This window comes from Eptatretus burgeri, chromosome 2 (assembly GCF_056783735.1).
Source record: "Eptatretus burgeri isolate ZD-2024b chromosome 2, Ebu_testis_v1, whole genome shotgun sequence".
Taxonomy (NCBI): domain Eukaryota; kingdom Metazoa; phylum Chordata; class Myxini; order Myxiniformes; family Myxinidae; genus Eptatretus; species Eptatretus burgeri.
In genome coordinates this window covers 71,752,654-71,774,227 of record NC_140962.1, presented here as the reverse complement: position 1 = coordinate 71,774,227, position 21,574 = coordinate 71,752,654, and the positions used below count along the sequence as shown (strand labels likewise).

General features: G+C 46.3%; 1 protein-coding gene across 8 annotated transcripts in view; it reads right to left on the bottom strand.

Annotated features, from left to right (window-relative positions):
• Positions 1 to 21,574, bottom strand: part of ZCCHC4 (zinc finger CCHC-type containing 4) — a 49,967-nt gene that overhangs the window by 13,518 nt on the left and 14,875 nt on the right. For all 8 annotated transcript variants that reach the window (XM_085869778.1, XM_085869780.1, XM_085869783.1 and 5 more), the window contains exons 7-8: positions 20,066 to 20,219; positions 11,471 to 11,583 (exon numbers count right to left, since the gene is read on the bottom strand). In XM_085869778.1, the coding sequence (XP_085725904.1) occupies positions 11,471 to 11,583; positions 20,066 to 20,219 (267 nt within the window). The remainder of the gene's footprint in view (positions 1 to 11,470; positions 11,584 to 20,065; positions 20,220 to 21,574) is intronic.

Here is a 21,574-nt window from a genome sequence, read left to right as displayed (position 1 = left end):
CACACAAACTAAAGAAAATATTTTGTGGTGATGATATGGCTGAATGGAAAAGTCCCATCAAACTCACAGGCATGAGAAATTTCCACATTTCCACACACTTCCTCGTTTTATGAATGTCCGATTCATTTCTGAGATATACACAAAACAACTGTAGGTTGGCCCCATATAACGTCGCTCCGGTTAACGTTGTTTCACTTTAAAGGTCCCATGACACTCAAAACTTTCTGGTTATTATCTTTCCAAAACGAAGTTTTTGCAAGATATGTTAGTCAGCCTGTATGTTTTTTATTATTTTTTTTTGTTTGTCTGTAATCACGCATCGATCACTCTACAGAGCACAGTTATCATTGGAAATTTTTGTAACCTCGCATACCAGAGTCCTATAGAGGTCCCTTTCAGCGCATAAAATTTTCAAGGTCAAGGTCAAATGTCAAGGTCACTTTGTCGCAAATCAGGGGAGTCGACGAAACCCTTATTTTTTGAGTAATTTTGATCGGATCGTCTTCAAACTTCATGGGAATATAGTTCATGGTCTGGCGCTCAGCTGATTAATTTTTAGTGGCGATTGGCCTTGACCTTCATGGTTAGCGCTGGAGGTCGAAAGTTTTTGACCCCAAGGTCAAATTTCGAAATCTTAGGTACCATATCATGTAATACCTCAAATTGAACCCCTCGATGAGTGCTTTCTAGATATGTCAAGCTTGAGACATTATGACGTCATTTGGTGACGTTAGGAGGCAAACGCATATTTTTCATGGTTACTCTGTAGAACGATTCTCATCGGAATCTCTCGTAGGCAGATATTCCTCAAGGAGTCGCTCCTGGTGGATAGCAGCTCTGTTCACCTCAGTATGACCTTAAAGAAGTCACACGTGGTCACCTTTTGGCAAGATACGGGTCACCCTGCCGGTGACATTGTTAGTTTTTTTTTTTGTTTGTTTGTCTGTAATCACGTATTGATCATTCTGCAGAGCACAGTTATCATTGGAAATTTTTGTAACTTTGCATATCAGAGTCCTATAGAGGTCCCTTTCAGCGCATAGCATTTTCAAAGTCAAGATCAAAGGTCAAGGTCACTTTGTCGCAAATCAGGGGAGTCGACGAAACCCTTATTTTTTGAGTAATTTTGATCGGATAGTCTTCAAACTTCATGGGAATATAGTTCATGGTCTGACGCTCAACTGATTAATTTTTGGTGGCGATCGGCCTTGACCTTCATGGTTAGCGCTGGAGGTCAAAAGTTTTTGACCCCAAGGTCAAATTTTGAAATCTTAGATACCATATCGAGTAATACCTCATATGAAAGCACTTGATAAGTGCTTTCCAGATCTGTGAAAAGTTTGACGCTATGACGTCATGACGAAAAAACGGATTTTTCATGAAAATTTTATTTCCTCAGTTCTCATCAAAATCTCTTGATATTTCATGTACAACGGTCCTGGAGAGATACCATTAACCGTACGAAAATATAAAGGTCAAGGTCAAAGGTCAAGGTCACAAAAAGGTCAAGCATCAAGGTCGACGAAACCCTTATTTCTTGAGTAACTTTAATCGAATAAATAAGTCACTCATGTTCACATTTTGGCAAGATACTGGTCACCCTGGGGGTGACATTGGTTTATTTATATATTAACTTGACCTTCCTAGTGAAGAAATCACCCATGTTCTTTTTTAAAATAAAAAATGGGATAATTAGGCAATATTTCGAACATTTCTCATGCTTTTCACAACTTGCTATGCCCCGCCCCTCAAAAAAGTTGACTTCAGCGAACTGCAGGTCACGTGACCATTCACATCATCTCCAGAACGTGACTCGCACAGAGTGGATTGATTAGATGTCACGCGCCGTATAAAGTACGTACAAATGCATTGTGCACATGTGTTTGCTATCTCACTGATCGTCTTAATTCCTGTGATTGTTTCACGAAAGTTTTTAAGAGTTTTAGTCTTACTTTCGAAAATGCCTGCTCGTTGAAACCAGCCTGCTGGGATAGGTACGATTCTACATACATGCAAGCCAGGTATGGCTGCACTCGACATACATGGGTTTATTCTAAAGTGAAGGTACTGCTTCCATTGGCTTGCTATTCATTAACATTTAGCCAAAATGCTGTAATAAATGAACAGGGAAAAATATGTTGGCACAACTATGAAAGACAAATTTATGTCCTATTACACGGCCTAATAGCCTCGGTACTCTTACGCATTGACTTTTCCATTGTGTGCATGCTAATACAAGTTACTTGTCAACTCTAGAGTCTAGACTAGTCCAATAAATCCATCGTCCGTCCGACTAGTCCGATAAATCTGACGTGCTGTAGCTTTCTTTTATTATTCTCTTTTCTTCATTGTTTTCTACTGACGCTACATGACGACAGTAGGAATAAAATAAATAAAAATACAACAGAACGTCAGATTTATTGGACTACTCTAGGCAATTGTGTCGCAAGGTGTGTTCTGCACACAAGTTTTCAACGTATCCAGACAGCGAGATTGCTTCGTTTTATGCGCGGAGAGATACGGCCGATGACATGCACTGGCCTTGCTTGCGATTCATTCGCTGCAGTGCAACATGTCCGCTGCGCTGTGCTGTTCACGTCACCTCACTAAAATATTTCTGATATCGAGCAGTATGCAAGTAGAATTTACATTATTGAATTACGAATAGGATTTAATCTAACCAGTTGTTATTGCCAAGTCTTCCTTCGATGTCCTCCCGATTATCATGAACGCCAGGAATTTCATCGCCATTTTCCTCTGCTTGTCCTGCTTCGGGCTCGAACTGGTAAGGCCGTATTTCATTTCCAGCTGCCTGAACTTCACCTCCCGCGACTACGTTATCCGACAATTCTCCATCTGATTCAGCCCAAAATCCTTCATTTTTCTCACACTCACTTTCGCTGCCAGACAAATCAAAGTTCATGTCATCCATTATTCAAAGCGAAATGTTTGATTTTTTTTAAAGCAGAAATGAACGAAGCGTTTGAGTCAACCAATCGAATGTGGAAACACACAGGAAGCCAATAGAATCATGTAGACCACCAACCCGAGTAATTTACGTGCAACCTTTGTTGTTCTGGAGATGACATCATGTGGGTTATGCCCCTTTCAGTATATTTCGGCAGAATTTTTAGGGGCGTTCCCGAAGAGGTTTGTTTTAGTCCAACAGACTGGATAAATTCTTCAGAGTCGAACTGAAGCAGGAAGAAAAGCCACAAGAGTCTACATAATCGAGCTCGAATGCAAAAAACGGAAACACCATTCCTGCCAAAACTAAACTAAGCATGCTGTGATGCAGCTCGGTGATGTCTTTGCAATTTCCAAATCGTTTTTCAAACCTCGATATAATCCATGCATCATGTACTCCTATTCCACGCTTCGTTTCAGAAACCGATACACGTCATGGCCTCATCAGCAAAACCCGATGTATCCATTTAATCAATCAGCACACAGCATCATCGTCACGTGATGCAACAAGTCAGCACCCATGTTCTGATTGCTTAGTTGCGGATTTTTTTTAGTCTTTAGTGGGGCGAAGCAAATTTCTCTCAAAATAATCGACAGTTTTGATGAAATTGAAGACCCTTTACAAGATTCAGAATTTCGGTTTTGTTCCATCAGTTTTTTTTAGCTCACGTGTAACATAGTTCCAGGGAGCTTATGAGACGGTGCATCGTCCGTCCATCTACAAACATTTGCAACTTCTCTGAAAACACACAATTTCGATGAAACTTGACCACAACCTTCATGTCCTAAACTATGTTCATGTCATAAAAAGGGTGTCTCAGGGGGTCTGTAGGGGGAGATTACAGGGGGTTTCCCCCCCCCAAAAAAAAAATAGGTATTTGCATTCTTCTTAGAAACCACACGCACAATTCCCATGAAACTTGACCACAACCTTCATCACTCGTGATGTCCTAAACTTTGTTCATGACATTAAAAAAGGGTGTCTAAGGGAGTCTGTAGGGGCGTAGTTTACAGGGGGGTTACCCCCCCCCCCAAAAAAAGAGGTATTTTCTCTTCTCAGAAACCACACACACAATTCCAATGAAACTTGACCACAACTATCATCACCCATGATGTACCAAAGTTTGCTAAATGCACTAAAAAAAGTAAATAAATATATAAATAAATAATTCCACAGGTATTTACTTTCTTCTCCGTTAAATATTTTGGGGTTATCCACACCTACCAGTGGTTCCCTGGTTTTCTTATCCAGCTGCTTCCAGGTGAGTGCCCAAGGTTATTGCCCCTTTTTTACGTGGTACGAAGTAATAGTTTGCCATTGTCCAAAGGGTTGAGTTGCCACTAACAAACGATTATTTAAGCCTGGTGTTAGAGTCCAATTCCACTATTCTATGGATGGATGGATGGATGGAGCCGTGATATCAATGTTTTTCTTCACCAATCCTATCCTTTCCGATGAAACACTATTTTGGGTTGAGATTGGGGGGGGGGAGTGGTGATTGTTTAATCAAATTCCAATATTGCAAAGATTCTGAAGAAAAAAAATAAAATAAAAATAAAATAAAAAAAAAACTTTATTCCACAAGTACGTGTCTAGCGATATTGATGACGATCATCGACACCGATTCCTCCCTCTGTTGGATCTTTGTGTGGTGGTATGGTTCAAAAATAGGGACAATACCCATGGACACTCACCTGATAGAATAATGATATCGAGGAGGAAGTCAAAGTGGGATGGAATCAGCAAATACCTATTTTGGGGGTCAATCCCCCTCCCCTTAAACCCCGATATATTTTAATGGCATTAACAAACTTTGGTACATCACAGGTGATGAAAGTTGTGGTCAAGCTTCATCAAAATCGTGTCTGTAGTTTTAGAGAAGAAATTGCAAGTGTGTGGATAGATGGATGGATGGACGGATGACGCGCCATCTTATAAACTCCCCAGAACTACATTCCATGTGAGCTAAAAGTTAAGAAAGTTGAGATTCCTCTGCGGACTGCGAGTCGCAACCGGTTGGCATTTGTGGTCTCTGGGATTATCCAGTCACATGCACCAATTTTGTTTTCACTCCCCTCGCCACCCCTCCTCCCCCCAAACAGACCCCCTAAAATATAGTGAAAGGGCTGTGCTAGTGCTGATTTGCATAGAAATATTTTGAAAAATCTTGGCCCCTTGGTGTTTTACCTGAACGGATGATTACAGAGTCCACACTCATAAACAATAAAGCGAGGGAGTCTCAGATTATTGTGATGGAGCACTGATTATGGCCTCTCTTTGGCACTGGTTAGTACTACCAACAAAATGTGAATTCAAAATCAGCCATTGCTTGGGTTTACCCTAAAAAATAAAATAAAGTAAAATAAAAAATGGAATGTTGTTTTAATAAAATCCTGCCTTGTTCAATGCCCTGCAAAATCCTAGCATAATTTGCTCTCGCTTCCACCACAATGGTTTTCAAAGCCGAGGTCACCTCCAAACCGGTATTGGACTGATGAATCCGATGCAATCACCTGGTTACACAACATGCCAAAATTTGCTGCGCCAAACGTCTTCCCATCACAAATACCGTAATTAGCAAAAAGATCTCTTGTTACAGAGCATCGTCATTCATCAATAAAATCAAATGTATCAAAATATGTCATTCATCAATCAAATGTGTACAACTATATGTAAAAAAAAATGTTGACATCAGTAGCCTCACAAGACAAAGTATGGAAGATACCAAAAACAGTTTATCAACAACCAAAGCCATTGAAACAAAATAATAAATAGGCTGAAAAACAGATCAACACGACCATTTACAAACATCAGGTAACTGACAGTTATTTAATTTAGTCTGTTAAACAATAAAAATGAAATTCCCTAAAATCAAAATGCTTCCCTCAAATGAGGCCTCGTCAATATGGTTATTTATTTATTCGTATGCAGCCTGTGGCTGTTTGGCTGCATCATTTTTCTGGGGGCGCAGCTGTGCCGCTGATGCGATGCCCCGTGACCAGGAGGCTGGCACTCATTTTGCCGACCTCAGAAGGATGACAGGCCTAATCAACCCACCTCGTGTTAATTCAACTGGAAAAATGGCGGCTCCAACTCAAGACACTAAGATCTTAAGCTAACACCATGCTTAGTCATTGAGGTGAAAAAGGGTGAGGATGTCTCCTTTCCACAATATATATATATATACATATATATATATATATATATATATATATATATATATATATATATATATATATATATATATATATATATATATATATACATATATATATATATATATATATATATATATATATATATATATATATATATACATATATATATATATATATATATATATATATATATATATATATATTGTTACGGCTGGGGAAATTCACAATACACCAGAAAGGGTCCTTAGATCAGTTATGACGCTAAGTTTATGTGCAGATAGTTCCCCACCGTTGTTTAAAGGGAATTCGTGCAATTCATCGGGCTGCGACTCTTTGAGATAGCCGTTTTTCTTTTTTTATTGTTATTTTGAACAAACCTCCACACAAGCAACAAGCCGCGTTGAAAACCGTCGAACGAAAAAGGGAACCAAAAGAGTTCCGATGGGCACGCGGATTTTTCCCCGCGCTTGGTGTGAAGGAAAGGGGGAGGGCAGCTCGCCGCCGATTGGTGGATGAACAGCGTGAGACGGTCGGGGTGAGGGAACGCCCCTTTTCGGGAACCTTCTCGAAGGGAGGTGGAGCCGAAAACAGGGAGGAGCGAAGGGCGGAGCCCCGCGCTATACAAGGCGGACCGCGCGCGGGGCTCAATCTCTCTCTGTCGGGGTCGAGTGCTCCTCTCTTTTAGTGGGCAGGGTCGAGCTCGCTCTCTCTCTTGGTGGGCAGGGTCGTGCTCGCTCTCTCTCTCTTGGTGGGCAGGGTCGAGCTCGCTCTCTCTCTCTTGGTGGGCAGGGTCGAGCTCGCTCTCTCTCTCTTGGTGGGCAGGGTCGAGCTCGCTCTCTCTCTCTTGGTGGGCAGGGTCGAGCTCGCTCTCTCTCTCTCTTGGTGGGCAGGGTCGAGCTCGCTCTCTCTCTCTCTTGGTGGGCAGGGTCGAGCTCGCTCTCTCTCTCTCTTGGTGGGCAGGGTCGAGCTCGCTCTCTCTCTCTTGGTGGGCAGGGTCGAGCTCGCTCTCTCTCTCCTGGTGGGCCGGGTCGCGCTCGCTCTCTCTCTTGGTGGGCAGGGTCGAGCTCGCTCTCTCTCTTGGTGGGCAGGGTCGAGCTCGCTCTCTCTCTTGGTGGGCAGGGTCGAGCTCGCTCTCTCTCTCTTGGTGGGCAGGGTCGAGCTCGCTCTCTCTCTCTTGGTGGGCAGGGTCGAGCTCGCTCTCTCTCTCTTGGTGGGCAGGGTCGAGCTCGCTCTCTCTCTCTTGGTGGGCAGGGTCGAGCTCGCTCTCTCTCTCTCTTGGTGGGCAGGGTCGAGCTCGCTCTCTCTCTCTCTTGGTGGGCAGGGTCGAGCTCGCTCTCTCTCTCTTGGTGGGCAGGGTCGAGCTCGCTCTCTCTCTCTTGGTGGGCAGGGTCGAGCTCGCTCTCTCTCTCTTGGTGGGCAGGGTCGAGCTCGCTCTCTCTCTTGGTGGGCAGGGTCGAGCTCGCTCTCTCTCTCTTGGTGGGCAGGGTCGAGCTCGCTCTCTCTCTTGGTGGGCAGGGTCGAGCTCGCTCTCTCTCTCTTGGTGGGCAGGGTCGAGCTCGCTCTCTCTCTTGGTGGGCAGGGTCGAGCTCGCTCTCTCTCTTGGTGGGCAGGGTCGAGCTCGCTCTCTCTCTCTTGGTGGGCAGGGTCGAGCTCGCTCTCTCTCTTGGTGGGCAGGGTCGAGCTCGCTCTCTCTCTTGGTGGGCAGGGTCGAGCTCGCTCTCTCTCTCTTGGTGGGCAGGGTCGAGCTCGCTCTCTCTCTTGGTGGGCAGGGTCGAGCTCGCTCTCTCTCTCTTGGTGGGCAGGGTCGAGCTCGCTCTCTCTCTCTTGGTGGGCAGGGTCGAGCTCGCTCTCTCTCTCTTGGTGGGCAGGGTCGAGCTCGCTCTCTCTCTCTTGGTGGGCAGGGTCGAGCTCGCTCTCTCTCTCTTGGTGGGCAGGGTCGAGCTCGCTCTCTCTCTCTTGGTGGGCAGGGTCGAGCTCGCTCTCTCTCTCTTGGTGGGCAGGGTCGAGCTCACTCTCTCTCTTGGTGGGCAGGGTCGAGCTCGCTCTCTCTCTCTTGGTGGGCAGGGTCGAGCTCGCTCTCTCCCTCTGTCGGGGTCGAGTGCTCCTCTCTCTTGGTGGCCAGTGTCGAGCTCGCTCTCTCTCTCTCTGTCTGGGTCTTCGACGTCACTCTCTCTCTGGTGCTGAAGCCCCTTCTGCCCTTCAGTCCTTTCTTGCTCGGTCGTGGGTCGTGAAAGCACCAGCAGCAACGCCGGAGAGAGCTTGCTGACCACGCCAGGGGCCCGAGGTCAGGCACGGTTAAGCAAGGCCGTGGGGAGTCGACGTCGCGACCTGCCCACCGTCGCGCTATGAGGGCGCGGGTAAAACCCTTCGGTCTCACGGGACCCGTTCAGTCCTCCAGGTCCCGTGCCATAAAGGTTTACGAACCCCGTCTACCTCCCTGCCTATGGGGAGGGTTTTTCTTTGCTTTTGTATGACTGCTGTGGTGCCGTGTCCCTATAAGTAGACCTGTGTAAGTGACTGTACATTGCTCGTATTCGGTGGTAACGCTTTCTATTTGTTTCTTGTACATTGCATGACTGCCTTGCTTCTGAATACGTGTGCTATAATAAATGTCCTTGTGTGAAATGTATCCCGTTCATCGTCTTTTTCCCTTTTGAATGTGCCATCTTGAATCGCGGAATAAATTAGTAGTGGGTTTTGAACACCCGGGTAAAGAAGAGAATCTGATCCGTCGAGGTCGGCGATAACACCGCTCGGGTATTACTGTAGCACAGAACAGACCGCTTAAGCGGTTCGTGTCCTAGGCCGACCTGCGGCGAGGTACGATCACCCGGTCGACTACTCGCGCAGGTACTTTGGTAGGTCGAATTTGGCGAGCAACCCTATCCTGCGCGGGTGGGCAATTGGTACGATAGTGGTGAGGTTAAACCCCCACCCGTGACTGGCTCCTGGCGGTAGTTCCAGGAGGGTCACGACTGAATTGTCCGTCCGGTGGGCGACGCGGTTGCGATTGGAGTTACGCAATCACTCGCACGCCAGGCGGGCCAGAATTCTTAAATATATATATATATATATATATATATATATATATATATATATATATATATATATATATATATATATATATATATATATATATATTAGTTGCGGTTCTTGGAACCGCATGCATACAACAGATAGGTGTCCCAAGACAGTTATGCCATTATTATACATGTATATAGTCCCATCCCTTTTGTTTTGCGGGAGAACAGGGAGTGCGTTGCGATGATTTAATAGTTAGGGTTGCTAAATCATCTTCTTTTCATTTCATCCCCACTCTTATTCTTTTCTTTCCTGGGATAAATCAGTCACATGCACTTTCGCCATAAGGTGGGAAAATTGCCGCGCCGCCGTGAAGGATCCGCTGCACCCGGAGTCTCGTTCCCAGGCGAGCCCGAAACCCAACATGTGCTGCGAGTGACGTACGCTAGGTGCTGGACTGTCGATTTGAGTTCCAATAAGCTGGGGAGAATTGCCGATTGCATTAGAAAGGCATGCGAACAAATATCTCTTAAGAAGCTGGACGGATGGTGTTTTTTTGACAGCAAGACAATCGACGGTACCTTCTGCCCTGCTTGCCCCTCGTCTCGTTTACCACAGCGTACCGCCCTTCACCTGACACGACGTGTGGTCCACGATGACCCAAGATCTCAGAGCGAACACCCCCGGGATCCGCAAGCGGCTCCGATGGAGGATACGTGGTTGGTCCGGGAGGTTCTCCGGAAGACCGCGGGTCCACAGTCGGTTCACCCGAGGACAAAGGGTCCAGACCCGATGAAGATTTGCTTGCGATTCGCATGCAGATTTCGGTGTGGGCGATTTGTGTCATCTTGTGGAGTCGGAGCGCAATGTTCCCGCTGTTGGGGATGGCCTTGCTGGAAACGGAGTGAGGCGATTTCCAGCCCAAGCTGGCGGGCCACGTGAGGGTCGGGGCCAATCGGAGCGCCCGATTCGGGCGATGACGTTTGAATTTGGCATGGCCCCTTCCCCCCGAGCTTCGGGCCCTATAAAAGACGGAGAAGTTCCTCCATCTTGTCTGTGTGTGTGTTTTCACGCGGTGTGTTCCTGTTCCCGCATCCTGCTTCTAGTCTCCACCCACGCCTCACCTTGTCGATCCACCTCCTGCTTCTCGACACCACCTCTGAGTCTTTGCCCACGCCTCGACCACACCCGTCTACCTGGTTCCACCCACCACTCAACCCTAGCACTCTGGACTCCGCCCTTCTCCACTCAAGCTCCTCCTTTACGAGAACAGTCTACACACGTGCGGCTGGGGCCAGAGACAACGCGACTACTGTCGAGGTACCGCACCATGGAGTATCCCCCCCCCCCCCGAAACGTATTGGTGGCGCGTCGTGCCATCGGGCGCACAGGTACCAAGAGCATAACCTCAACTCCCCTCCCTCCCTGGCTGCAAAGCTTCCTTCTCATCGGGGTTGTGCGTGTGTGTGCGTGCGCCTGTCTGGTTAAGTAAGTCTGTAGAAGATCATTATTGTTATTAATTTTGCGTCAGGTCTGCTCTGTGTCTGCTTTCGTAAGTTGCTTGTATTATTGTCGCACCATGCTTCTTTCTATCTCTGCTAAACACACCCCAATAAATCTTCACTGTGCCATATAGCTTTCCTCACCTGCTTGCAAATAAATAATCATCATCATCAGGAATGTTCCCAGCTCGTCTGTTTTCTTCTATTGATCCAGCATGGTCCGAATCCTAGCTTCAGCGGGACTTTATTCCCAACGATCCGTTCCTTTTAGCCGGTACGTCCTTGGCAGTGTCGCTTGGCTGCATCCGATCCAGAAAAGTGATCAGGTCCAGTAGAGTGATCCGGTTCGGACAAGGCGTACCGAGGGCGTGTTTCCCCAGTAATTAAACTACGTGATTAATGAGGTAACCCGATTAACCCATAGACGGGAGGGCCCAAGGTTACGCGGTTGAGTTATTGGCGTCCACGGTCGGTTCAGCAACCCGCCGTGTCACGGAATTATCCGTGTGCGAGGGCCTTCAATTCCGGGGAGTCTGGTGGGAATTGACATAGCTTCCCCCACCTAGTGGTATTCTCACCCAACCCCCAACAATATAGATATACTGTTCACCCATTACATTAGTGGAGTTTATAGTCACAAGTTTCTAGCTTTCACAATTGATGAAATATTTCCTCATATCGAACTGAAGCCCTCTCGATCCGTGCCTCAGATATTTGTTTTAACCACCTTGCGTTGATATATAACAATGAATCCAGAACCCAAATGTCACAGTTGAGAAAAATAGGCAAAAAAAAATTAAGGGAGACAAAGTCGTAGCTACCTGGTAATCCAGCATGGTGCAAGATGGGAATTCCTGTCGAATTCTATTTTCAAAGAAGTATGGGAATATCCACAGGAAGGGGATCTCTCTTGGAAAGTGAAGAGCATCGTTTTCTGGAATTTGAAGACAACTGCAGTCATTGGAGCCATGATTATCTGTCACAACCACCCTCAAGACTGCATCTTTGATAAGATTAAGAAAATAAAAACGTCTCGATTCTTTGCAGAATATTGTAATGTATAGGGGTGGTCCCTGTGGATGTCTGCCCAGGTTTCAGTGTGTGTACAAAAAAGTGTACCGTAATTAGCCATTGTAATACATCTGCCCAGTTAACAAAAAAAAAAAAAGTATGTATTTACATACATTTTCAAAAGGTTTTAGCAGACCTTTTAAAACAGGTTTGTGCATCAGCATGAAATGAGTCACATATATATATATATATATATATATATATATATATATATATATATATATATATATATATATATATACATATACACACATCAATGCACTGGGTTGCTTAATATAGTAATCCTGAAGAAAGGATACAGGAAGTTCTTGAAGGGACAGCCCTTTTCCTGATCAAAACCCACGATATTTACCACTTCATGTCGACAACCATCACAAAAATACTTTTACAACCAACAGGGCCAATGGGCCAGGTGTGCTGTGGATGGATCACTCTGCACGAAGGGATCACACTTCTTTCCCTTGGTGCAGCTATACAAAGGAAGCACTACATTATGAGGGATAGTGAAAAGGTGCAGTAAAAATGTGAAGGAAAACAACCCATTCATTAATAGAACAGACTGTGCTGCCAGCACCCACCTACCACCCCCTTCATTCTTTGTCGTTCAGGTCAGGTCACGTATTGGAGCATGCACGTCGCTGCGTCCACTTTCTGCTGGTACTCCAGAGGCCTCAATCTTGTCATCCTCCAGACAGGTGCCTGGTCCATCCTCATAGTCTTCAGATGCTGATCAACCTACTGCAACCACAAGGCACGTGGTCAGCCCATTGGCCTCCTCCACTTGTGAGGTTCTCGCTGAGAGAATCTGGTGAGCAGGATCAGAGTCAGGAAAATTAGCCACACGTCCATACAGCCGCAGCTGACGCTCATGGACGATGTAGGTAACAAATCTCATTTGAGTCTCTCTGCAACCACTCGACACGAAGTCTGACCAGCGATAGCCAAGGATTCTCCGAAGAGACCTGGTACCAAAGGAATTAAGTCTCCGTCTCAGATCCCTGGTAAGAGTCCAAGTCTCACATCTGTACAGAAAGACTGGAATCACCAAGGACCTGAAGACTCGGACTTTCATCCTCCTGCACAGGTACGGACAGCACCACACCCCATGATCCAATGAAACCACGCCTCTCCAAGCCCGATCCAGACGTCCATTGACCTCTGGCTCACAGCCAGTGGAGACATGAATATCACTGCCAGGGTAAGTGAATCTCTCTGTGACCTCAACATCCTTGTCACAAACAGGTACAGACAGGATAGCAGCATTCACGATGTCATTGAAAGCCTGGAACTTAGTTTTGACCCAGGGAATCCGTAATCCCAGCGGCTCAGGCGCCTCATTCAGCACCTCAAGGGCCCCCAAAAGGATAACAAGAGTCTCCACAAAGAAGACTGCATTGTCTGCGAAATCAAGGTCAGAGATCTTGACATTCCCAAATGATGCACCACAGCTTGATCTCTCACATCCTCCCCAGAATCCAGTCCATACAAGTGTTGAAAAGTGTGGGGGGCCAGTGCACACCCCTGACGAATTCCAGTAAAAACTGGAAATAAGTCAGAGATGGCATCACCACATCTCACAGCACTCTCAGTACCAGAGTATAATTCAGACATCAGATCGATCAGTTTTGGTGGCACCCCACGAAGACCAAGAATCCTCAAGAGAGCATCCCGATTCACTGAATCTGGTGCTCAAGCAGATAGTGGCGAACTCTATCAAGAATTATCCGAACAAAGACTTTGCCCGGCACTGAGAGCAGCGTCACCCCTCGGTCGTTGTTGCAGTCTTCGCGATCACCCTTCCCTTTCCAGAGAGGGACAGCAAGGCCCCTCTTCCAGTCAATTTGGATGATACCTGTGTTCCAGGCAGAGCACAGAACTACATTCACTGACACAAGTACAGCATTTACACCAGCCTTGAGAAGTTCAGCATGGATGCCACATATTCCAGGAGCGTCACCACATTTCCACCGGTTCACCGCAGCCTGTGTTTCCACAAACGAAGGTGGATCACAGTTGAATGGAGGGTCAGCAATGGGGATAGTAACACCCTGACATCCACCTCAACAGCTGGTGGATCAGCCTGGTACAACCGTTCAAGGTAACCGGCCCGGCAGGCCTTCACTTCAGACTTCTCTGTCAAGAGCCCACCACCCTCCACTCTAACTACAGTACACCAAAGGACAGGCATGGAGAAACACAATGTGCAAATTCCCCTGAAAGCAGGAGAATCACTTGACCACAGGTGTTGCTCTACCCCCTCAGATTCCTCGAACATAGGCCTCCTTGTCCATCAGCGCACGTGCAGTTTTATGCCTCAACTCCCTGAACAGCTCAGCTCTGCTATTAAGCCTGGCCCTATGACTGATCAATGGTATCCAGTGCCGCTCAAGACACATAATTCTTCTTCGCTCGACGGAGAGTTCCAAGACATCCACCGGCAACATCAAGGATGGTAGTCTTGAAGGTGCTCCACAACTCTTCAGCATTTTCCAAAGCACCCACACCCCCCAAATCTCCAATCAGCCTGTTCGCAAATACCTCAGCCACCCTCTCATCCTTGAGCTTGCCAACATCGAGCCGAGGCTGGGATGGTACCATTCTTCTGGATTTAAGCTGAAACTTCAGAGTTGCTACCACAGGCTGGTATTGATGAACTGAGCACTCCGGGAGACCCTTCAGGTCTGGATCATCCTCCAGCGACCATCAACAAGCACATGGACAATCTCCTTTGCCACACCACAAGCATTGGAATACCAAGTCCGGCGATGAGCCTGTGGGTGCTGAAACCATAAACCAGCCATCCCAAGTCCATGACTTCATGCAAAGTCAAGGAACCTGTTGATATTGTTGTGGTTTCTCACCACTCCGGCGTGCGAGTGACCGCTTTTAGCTAATCACAGCCACGCGCCCACCGCACGTGGCAAACCTAGTCGCAGCTTTCGGATTAACGCCGAAATCCAGCTACGGGTGTGTATTTAATCACACCGTAAATAAGCCAACTATTCTGTCCGCGCGCGACAGGGTCCGATAGCCGAATTATCGATTTACCTAAGTATGCGCGCAGACAGAAATGCCGGGAATTTACACCTCAACGGGACCTACTTGGAAACGAGCCGCTTAAGCAGCTCGCTCCGTTCGCGACTTGCCGAGCGGTGTATAATCGCCAAGCCCCGCCGGATCTGATTACTTTATCGGCTATTTAAAAGCCAGCTGATATCCCAAACGCAATACGGCAGCTTAATTGAGGGAAAGGACGCAATGAATAGGTGAACATTCAAACAATGACATTTATTTATAACACACGTATGCATGCAAACACGTATGCAATCATGCAGTCAATGAAGCAATGCAGGTAAAGCCTGTATCTCACTGGGCTGCGACAGCTCGCGACTAGTTGGAGACACAAAATTGCGATAATTTTCACTTGGAATCGCACTGAATTAATTTTTGCGTATGTCTCACGAATTTCTCACATTTGCGTACGTCTCACATCATTTAGAGCAAATTGCGATATAATTACGAAACTCTCAGGGGTTCCAGGACAGATTATCATTTTTTTCTCCAATCAGTCACAATTTAGTTTCATAGGTTGCCAATCCCTCACAAAGTTGTCTCACATTTGTCGCACCTTCTGACTCACGGAAACTAAACTGAGAAGGGTTCGAGACAACCGCGACGACTCTGCGACTACTTTGAGAGAAAATTTGTCGCACAAATTTTTTGAACATGTTCAAAATTCAAGTGACACCAGAGCGACGTCCTGCGACTCGCGCGAGGAAATTGAGAACCACCGCGAACGATACATTTTGGAGAATCCCGTTCGCATTTTGTCGCAGCCCAGTGAGATACAGGCTTAAAGGCCCAGTCACACCTTGACGTTTTAGCCAGTTTATGCCGATTTTTTGAAAATTTGTCTAAAACGCTGGTACACGTCGAATACGTTATGGGTAAGTTTTGATAACATTGAGAGCATGCTGAAAAACACTGCCATACATAGTTGTACGCTGGCTTTAAACGTTGTACTTTTCGGTTGTCCTCAAATTTTCCATGCTTGAAATTTTAAGACTTATGCCAGCGTATGACTCACACGTTCCGCATAACGCTGGCCATAAGTTGTAGGCACGTCACGCGATCGTTGCCACACGTCGACACGCGTTACTTGTAAGTTACTCATAAGTCGAAACACGTCGAGGTAATGTTTAGCGTACCCGAAACTCATTTCTAATCTATGAGTAACGTGTTGCACTGACGTTACGCGATCGGTGACACACATCGACACACGTTACTTGTAAGGTGCTCATAAGTCGAAACACATCAAAGTAATGGTTGGCGTCAGTGTTCCAGACTCCCTGGTTTTATTTTTTTTTCTTCCTTCCTTCGGTATGATGGTAATTTTGACAGTTCGATTTCTAGTGCGGTTATAATATAATATAATTAATAGGCTGCCGCTTAACGATTTAAATCATAACCGCACTGTACACTGAACACAGTCATACCGAAGAAAAATAAATAAACCAATGTCACCCGCAGGGTGACCTGTATCTTGCCAAAAGGTGACCTCGTGTGATTTCTTTAAGGTCACACTGAGGTGAACAGAGCTGCTATCCACCAGGAGCGACTCCTTGAGGAATATCTGCCTACGAGAGATTCCGATGAGAATCGTTCTACAGAGTCACCATGAAAAATATGAGTTTGCCTCATAACGTCACCAAATGACATCATAATGTCTCAAGCTTGACATAGAGAAAGCACTCATCGAGGTGTTCAATTTAAGGTACTACACGATATGGTTCCTAAAACTTGAAAATTTGACCTTGGGGTCAAATATGTTTGACCTCCAGCACTAACCATGAAGGTCAAGGCCAATCGCCACCAAAAATTAATCAGCTGAGCGCCAGACCATGAACTATATTCCCATGAAGTTTGAAGATGATCCGATCAAAATTACTCAAAAAATAAAGGTTTCGTCGACTCCTCTGATTTGCGACAAAATGACCTTGACCTTCAAAATTTTATGTGCTGAAAGGGACCTCTATAGGCCTCTGATATGCGAAGTTACAAAAATTTCCAATGATAACTGTGCTCTGCAGAATTTTTTATACGTGATTACAGACAAACAAACAAACAAACAACAAAAAAAAAGCATACAAGCTGACTTACATATCTTGCAAAAACTTTGTTTTGGCAAGATAAAAAACAGGAGTCTGGAACACTGACGCTAACCATTACCTTGACGTGTTTCGACTTATGAGCACCTTACAAGTAACGTGTCGATGTGTGTCAACGATCGCACATCGTGCGTACAACTTATTCCCATCGCATGTGGCGCATGTGTCATACGGCAAGTACGTCGTAAAATTTTCAACATGTTTAAAATTACAAGACGTACTCCACTTACTACGATGTATGATAGCGTACTTTAGCGTTCTATTCACGCATACCAAACTTACCCATACTGTATTCGACGTGCGCCAGCGTTTTAGACGCATTTTTCAGAGGTCGGCATACGCTGGCAAGATCGCCAAGGTGTGACTGCGATGTTGACACTTCCATTTCTGCGGCGGTTATGATTTGAATCGTTGTGCGGCAGCCTTTTCATAACCTACGCCACATCATCGTCGGCGATGCGTGCAGCGCGCTATGCATAAGTTAGACTATCGTTGGGCATAGGTTGTGAAGGCTGACAACAGGTTCAGCATTCGTTGGTATAAGTTATCTATAACACAACGAAACGCTCTGTGTCCGTTACTAATATGTTGTGCATAAGACCAAGTCGTTATGAATACGTCCGAATCTTTAAAAAAAACATCAAAAGTTCAACGTAAGCCAGCGTTTTACATACATTTTAATACGTTGCCATTGCTGGCTAAAACGTCAAGGTGTGACTGGGCCTTTAGGGACAAAACACGAGCAAGACGAAGAACTACAACCGTTCTAATATTTTTTATTTACATGCACTTAACAGTTCTACTTATGGACACGGCGCCACAACTTTCATACAAAGAAACCCCAGGAAAGGGAGGGCAGAACTGGACCCGTAGGCCTTTAATATCCACTGAGCTGTGGAGACCGCAGGAGCTCCGAGAGGCCGGGCTGGTTACCCGTCACCCTCGTGGTGACTCGCTGAGCGACCCTCGACGTTTCGTCGGAAACACGGCAGCTCGGTTGGTCCAGGCCCCGCCGTGCGGCCTGGTGGATCGGCCTAGCCAACGACGCCTCAGAGGAACGAACGGGCCTTTGCTCTTTCGAGAGTTGATGCTCTTTTAAGAGCCCGCCTGTTCCTCAGCGTTGGCTCGGACCGTTCTGTCGCTGGCTGGTGACCTCTCTCCGGCTTTCTCCACCTTCCCGCAGTTCTGCGCGGCATGGCAGGCTTGGCTGCACTCCGACGACCCCGACTGCCCTCCACTGGACTCGAACCTCGGCGGGGTGCTGGCTTCCCCCGACTCAACGCCAGCTCGACTCCAGACTTCCACTCCTCGACTGGCGTTCCGGCACAGCTTTTTAATCGGGTCGGGGGTGCGTTTGATCTCTCACCTCTCACCTCTCACCCCCCCTGCTGGCTCCGCCCATTTTGTGATTCTGATCCGATCTCTTCGCGAAGTTCGGACATGCACGGACGTGGGTGAAATCAACCACGCGGACGTTGCAGGAATCATCGGCTCCCCCTCTAACAGGGAACCCTCGCGTCTGTCGGCGGCGATGTTGCTCGTCCGTGGGATTCGCTGTGGCTGGCGAAAAGATGGCGGCGCAATGGAGATGAAGGTGAGGCGATGTTGTGGTTGGCGCTGTGGTGGGGATGGCGTGGTTGTTGAGAGGTGGTTGTGGTTGGCGCTGTGGTGGGGATGGCGTGGTTGTTGAGAGGCAGTTGTGGTTGTTGAAGTAGTGGTTGTTCCAAAACAAAGATAGCAAAAGAATAATGGCTGACTCAAAGATCACAGCCCGGTTACACGAATAATCCCTTTAGACATCGGTGGGGAAATCTAATCTGAACATACACTTATCGACACAACTGATCTCTGGGAAGCCTGAATGGTGTTCTGTGAATTTTCACAACCGTAACAATATTCTGGTTCACAGTTCCAGACCCATGTGGGCCAACACATCTCTCCTATCCCTCCCTATTAGTTCTAGTCGATGTACTGGAATCCCCCAAGACTCGGAGTATCTCGCTTGGGGCACTGATCAACCACAGACTCGTGTGGCATAGAATGCATCCTTCATGGTGAGATCACTCTCCTCATTCAGAACAGATACAGAGACCAGGGAAAGGACACCAAAAGTGACGAATCCTCAGTCTCATAATACGCTCGTTGACTGGTGTTACCTCAATTATCATGCGAGTCAGGTTGTTGGACACAGCGACAGAAACTCCTTGGGCATGGTAACCATCAGAGTGACCAGAGCAATAGTCAGTGTAACCACCTTCCATGATCTGGCCCCTATCCGGTTTCCGAAACTCAGAGAGTGCTACAATACCGATGTTCAAATGCTTGAGCTCAGATGATCATCGTCTCTTAGGGATAGGACATTCTAGGCACCCACCTGAGGGCACCGCCTAAGGTTACCCCAAGGAGACCGCCGTCTGGTGGACGACACCTCAGCACCACTCCGCCACACACCACCACAATCTGACCCAGGAAGTTTACCCAATATTTTTCCTCCCATCAAAGAATTTGGGTCCCAAAGGCTTTGCCACAATCCAGTCATCCAGTGAGCTGCCCTGTCAAGGGCAGCAGCACAGGAGGTACTCCCACGGAGTGGGTTTTCAGTTTTCTTTGCATTTGTGGGTTTTGCGGAATGAATTGTTTTACAGTGGCTGGAGTGCAACTCCTGCTACCAACCTCCTAGAATTTTTTTTTACCCAACTGCAGGAGCAAACATTTGCCATTGCTTCCCAATTAAAATTAATTCAGTCGATCAATTTTTGTGATGTGAAACTGGAATCATGGATGGATGTTAAACTGGAATCATAGGTTGTGGTTAAGTTGTGCGTATGTGTACCTACTGGGGCAGACATTGCTCAGTGCCATTTTGTTCCTTGTCATGTAGCATGGTAGCTATTATATACTGTGACTATTTATTTGTATCACATCCATTTTCCAACCACTCCAGTTAGTGCAAAACAGACGAAAAGGAGCAGGTGAAATTCCTGTGTGGCAAATTAAGCCTCAACCACTTGGGGAATTCAGACTCAGCCCACATGATTGGGATGCTTGAGCTCATCAGTGTGACGAAGTTATCCTGAGCACATGCTTGTACAAATGAAGCTCAAAATTGATGTTCATAAAATCTGGGCCACCAACTTCATAAAAAAAGATACTGCACTGCTAAAAGTAAAAGCCCACCTTCCTCCAGCTTCATGGCATCCCTGAGCATCGACATTGCACGGATAGCACGTGCACATAATATCACGAGACCCCCGAATGGTGGGTCCATGAGTAGCAAGGCACCTTTACCACCACCTCCTCTGAGGAATGTACGACAGCGTGACATTGCTGCCTAGAGTGGGGAGGAAGTACAAAGAGAAAAGGAGGGGGGGGGATATCAAATTCTTGGCTGACACTAATCGCAATACTAACAAGCAACGTACTGGATTGGGCTGGCAAGATGGCCGAGAAGTAGGCACTCTCGCCTGTCTCGCCCGGGTTTGAATCACGACCAAGCTATAAACTGTAACCCCGGTGTTTCACACGCAGGGAGATTCATCAATGTGTGCCGTCCCTTGGATGGATGTTAAACTGGAAGTCCCATTTCCCAGCATTAGTTAGCGGATATAAAAATCCCACGGTGTCTTTCGCAAAGAATAGGTGAGCCATTGCTGGCACCATAGCCAAGTTCCAAATTCCTGCTCTAACCGACAGGGGGCACATCAGTGACACAGCCATGCACCTGCAAGAGCTGAGGCTAACCCACAGCCCCATACTGCATATGAACGCCGATGACAATATACTGGACTATAAAATTTAATCAACTATATTATATGGAAGGGCAATATTAATTAGATGTTCATCATTTCATATGCAGCCTATGGCTACTGGTTGGTTGCATCATTTCTGGAAACACATGCAATGCCCTGTTGCCAGTTAGCGGGTACTCATTTTGCCGACCTCCAAAATATGACAGGTTGAGTCAACCCACCTCATGTCATTTAATGGCATGACAGGGGATGCAATTCAAGACCCCAAGATATTAAGCCAGTCATCTTAACCATGAAGAAAACACCAGGCTTTATTATATGTTTATACATGCATGCTAAACTCTTTCATATTTGCTCTGGCTAAAAATGGAGTACACTAACATTCACAGAGATGAGTATTCCAATAACTAGAACATGGTCTACCCAACAAGTGAAACACCTGAATACTCACAGTTGACAATGTCTCTGCATTTCAAGTTTACCTGGAAAAGGTCTGGTATGTACACCAGGTTGTGGTCTCCTGGCAAACATCAAGGTGATGTTTTAGTTGCTTGGTTTTACACGGCCAAATTGCCTCAATGTAGGACTCCCATTAGAAGACACGAAAGATCTCACAATGACACAAAAAAACAAATGAAAGGACAAAAAAAAAAAAAAAAAACCTAAAAAAAAAATTAAAAACTAGACCTCTTGTACACTGGAATGATATGGTCAAGTCAGGTCAGGCCAGATTAGATCTTTGACTTGCTACATGTACCATGTAAACCTGAACTAACCTGTTTCATATCAGGTTGTCAGTGACTAAACAGTCTCCACAACCAGATTTCCTGGTGAGGAGGGTGTTTGGTTATGGACACCCATCAGGATTAAAAACAAAACCTGTCAAAGGGTGGAGGAGCTCCTTGTGACCCAACAGCCATTCATATCTAGTGCCCAA